Source organism: Mercurialis annua, linkage group LG2 (assembly GCF_937616625.2).
Source record: "Mercurialis annua linkage group LG2, ddMerAnnu1.2, whole genome shotgun sequence".
In the NCBI taxonomy this organism is placed as follows: domain Eukaryota; kingdom Viridiplantae; phylum Streptophyta; class Magnoliopsida; order Malpighiales; family Euphorbiaceae; genus Mercurialis; species Mercurialis annua.
This window is the reverse complement of record NC_065571.1, coordinates 50,133,311-50,137,446: the sequence shown is the minus strand read 5'-3', so window position 1 is coordinate 50,137,446 and position 4,136 is coordinate 50,133,311. Positions and strand designations below refer to the sequence as shown.

Sequence of the window (4,136 nt, the reverse complement as noted above, 5' to 3'; positions counted from 1 at the left end):
TTATCTGTTTATTTCCAGTATTAGCTTTAATCATACTTGCATTAGCTTTCGAATATTTTTATAAGCTATTTTTACCAAAGTTTTTAATTCTCAATTCACCCCCCCCCCTCTTGAGAAGCCATCTGGACCAACAGGATACGTAAACTTTTGTTTTTTTTTTTTTGGTTTATTTGTTCCTTGAATGAATTTCTGTTGAAGGACATAAATAATCTAAGAAACCAAAGAAATAAAAAAATTTAGGGACCTGAAAAAGTTAAATAGAAATTGAGTGATCTGATAAATTAAAACACTATAATTTAAGGATCTTAAAATAGATTTAGCTTAAAAAAATACTCAAATGTATAGAATGGAATTTAACCACAAAAAAAACAAAAGAAAAGGAAAGAAGAAGATGAGGAGGTAGCCTAGGGACAAGACAAGATGTAACTAATCCAAACCCATAATGTTATGTTAGTGGCACATGACTACCATCACAATGCTATCTATGCCTCAATTGAACTACCATTTGGAGTCTAATTGGAAGAGCCACTCATCAAGATCTAGCATCTTTTGTGGGCCTGACCTACAATATGGAAGACCAAGTCTTAAGTTGTGTTACAACCAAACCCACATATTTCAATTAAATAAATTAATTTCCATTTTTTATTTTTTTAATTGAATTCATATTATGATTTTATTAATTGTAATTGTTCCTAAAAAAGAGCAGTTCTATAAATTTAAAAAGTAAAGTTATTCAATTAATTTTAAATAAATCAAATACAGCCTTATTTATAAAATAGTAAAATTTTATGTAATTTATTTAAACCAAATGTACTATTTACTTAGATTGGAAAAGTAACACAATGAAAAGCATCATTCTTCAATTGCATGATTAATGGAGGTGACAATTGGATCAAATTGGACAAATTTATATTAAATCAATCATTATTATACTTTTTAGATCATTTCGGGGTATATATCTTCAGATTGAATCAAGACCATTCTATGATAATATTGAAATAGTAAAAAATATTTCTTATTAAATCTCAAACACATTAAAAGATGTTAAACAGTAAAATAAATAATATTAATTTATTAAAGTCTTCACCGACCTCATCAAACATGGAATGCCTTCACTCATTCATCTTTTTGGTTAATTTATCATTCTTATCTTATCTGAGAAGCAAAGTACGAGCACCTTAATTAAGAACAAATATTTTTTTATAAGCAAAAGTAAAGTTATCTTTACAAGTATAAGAAATGTGGTGCAACCAACGTTTTTTTCTATAAAATAAAAACATATGATAGATTAGGCAGAAATGAAGTATACCCCTTCTACTGTTTTAGTTCATGAACTTCTATAATTTTTTTAAATCAGTGTTTTAGTTTTGTAAAAATATATTAGATGAGTGGTTTTAGTCTCAAAAAAAAATATGGTACATTCGTACTACTAACAAGGCCAAGGATAAATTTGCATCTGCTGATATACTTTGCTATGTTAATGTAATATATAGGAAAATGTATCACTTACACAGCAAAACCATTGTTTTTTGTTAATACGACGGCCTTTTAGTAAACCGATAACCGGAAAAAAAAAACGACGTAAAACACTTCATATATTTCTAAAAGATTAAACACTAATTCTAAAATAAAAGCTCAGACTGAAATGATAGATTTGTAAAAGTTTTCAGACAACACTAAATATAATTTTTTCCTTGATATTTTTTTTGTTTTTTAAGAAAAAAAATCCTATATCCCTAGAATTTTAGAGCTGCACCAGTTATAGCCTGATGGTCAATGTTGAGGTAGAGATACCATGAACTATAGGTGGAGGAAGATAACATCTTTGTCTATTACTTGTACTTCCAGAACCTGAGCTGAAGGAGAGGCCATGGAATTAGACGAAGATAATAACCTACTTGACCGGCTTCTCAATTTCTTCTTCTCCGATTGATTATGTCTACTATCTTCTGATCGTACTTGCCGGATTTTGGTCTGATTCAATTCTGCCGGCAAGACACAGTTGCAAAAAAATCCTACACAAACATCAAAGCCAGTTGCTTTATTAAAGTAAACCTACATCGTATGTTCATATTCATATAATTAAAACAATGCAAATCCTTTTTGTACAAACAAGAAAACCAATATGATTTAATTAGTTCTAAATATCAAGGGTTAAAATTTCTCCCGGTTAATGAACTATTGACTTTTTACACTTCAGTTGTCGTTTTCATTTGGTTCCCAAATTCTATTTTCTCAAAACAAAGAGGTTACTATGGCAATGGCAACAACAAATATGGGTGCCAAGAATAATTCACCTGAATTCACCGAGTAATTACCCATTGTTAAAGTTGAGTTATCAATATGAAACAATAATAACTGAAGTGTAAAAGGAAAATAATTCAGTAACTGAACATTTTTTTAACACGAAATATCAATTCTACGTTTCAAGGTGTAGAGTGAATAAATAAATGCAGAATTAGGTTGATCAATGCTTTCTGCAGAAATATTTCAAATTAATCCCCACAACACAACCAATATCAGACAGAATGCTTCATAAATAATTCTAGTTCTCCAATATTTCATGATAATCAAATTAGATTGTGCATAGAAGAAAGCATAACTAGTCTGTTACCTAAACGAGCAAGCCGATTAACCCAACGAGGAATAGATTTCCCGGTCAACTGAATACACACATCATTACAGAAGTGGTTACAGTTCCTGGAGATGAGATGATAACTATTCCCAGGATATTCATGAGCTAGCCCCTCCATGAAAGCGCGAACCTCTTGCGGATCCATGTCGGTTCTTCCAATCAAGATGGATTTTCTAAAAGAAAAACCAGGACATTGCCTTGGTTCCACCTCAAAAATCCCTGTACTTGAATGGTCATGGGCTCCAAATCCATATTCAACATCATGAACTTCACATGCCATAATAAAAATCAGTCAAAACAATTCAACAATTTTGACTCATTCATATAAACAACCAGAATAAATTCTTCAAAAAAAGACAATCAATTAAAATAATAATAGATGTAATTTTCAATTTGCTTGTCACCAAATATCAGCTAACAAGACCAAATTTTACCAGCTATTGACTGGTGAGATCAAATTAATTAATTTAAAATTAAACAAACGGCAGTCCATAATAGTGACGAATTTAATTGTTTTTTATAGGTAAATAATCACAAAACATAAATTATATTCTAATTTCAGTTTATCCAAAATCAAACATTGAAAATGACCGTTTTTCCGAAGCAGATCTGAGCTAAAAACATCATAAACCGAATTAAATTAGAAATAAAAAAATAATTCAAACCTTGAACGCCGGAATGATAGATCCCGAGACCGAGCCAGTAAGCGTAGCCATTGATCGGAGTTAAATCATACACATTCAGGTAAACCGGCACCGTTCCACTCTTTTTCTTCCGCTGCAGCATCACCATTCTACACAACATATTTCTTTTGAATTTTTTTTCACAGCTTCCACTATTTATTATTTTACCTCACCGTTTTCTTCCAAATTTAAAATAATAATAAAAAAGGAAGCAAATCAGAGCTTCTATATTCTCGAGAACCGAAAAGGAATTAGAAACAAAAGGAATTAATTAATTATTTAATTATATTTTATTATAATACTACAAGAATATATTACACCGGAGGAGACACGAAACGCTGCCGGACGGCCGACAAAAAATGAGAGAGTCGAGGAATTAAATGGATGAACTTCGAGGGGCAAATCGGGAATTGGAATTATAAAAATGAATTTTTCGAAAAAGAGAAGGAATCTGGTAACTTTTACGTGCCACCGGCGGCCGAAAGCGTCCGCAATGTGGCTAAACCTTCCATTTGAGTTTATATAAATACATGGAGGAGAGAGAAAAGTCCATTTGATTAATTTTTTCGTCTTAAGTAGGTAATATTGTTATTTTGTGAGCGGCCTTGTGAAATTAATTATTTAATTAATGCTATTATTTTGCCTGATTGTGATACTGCCTTTTACTGTAAGATTTGTCTTGTTCTAAATTAATTTTCAAATATAGGCACTTCATAATTTCCTTTACTTAAAAAATATAGATTTTTTTTATATAGATATAATGTCATAAAAAAGTACACCAATTTTTTTTAAAAATTCGTACACATAATTATAATTTG

The 4,136-nt window shown here is 30.4% G+C and overlaps 1 protein-coding gene across 1 annotated transcript; it reads right to left on the bottom strand.

The window, feature by feature from the left end:
* Positions 1-1,620: 1,620 nt before the first annotated feature.
* LOC126670345 (deSI-like protein At4g17486) lies at positions 1,621-3,870 on the bottom strand. The gene is given in 4 exon segments (XM_050364049.2): positions 1,621-1,854; positions 1,857-2,015; positions 2,615-2,902; positions 3,301-3,870. Coding segments are annotated over 4 exon segments (681 nt in total). The 5' UTR covers positions 3,440-3,870; the 3' UTR covers positions 1,621-1,759.
* Between the last annotated feature and the right edge of the window lie 266 nt (positions 3,871-4,136).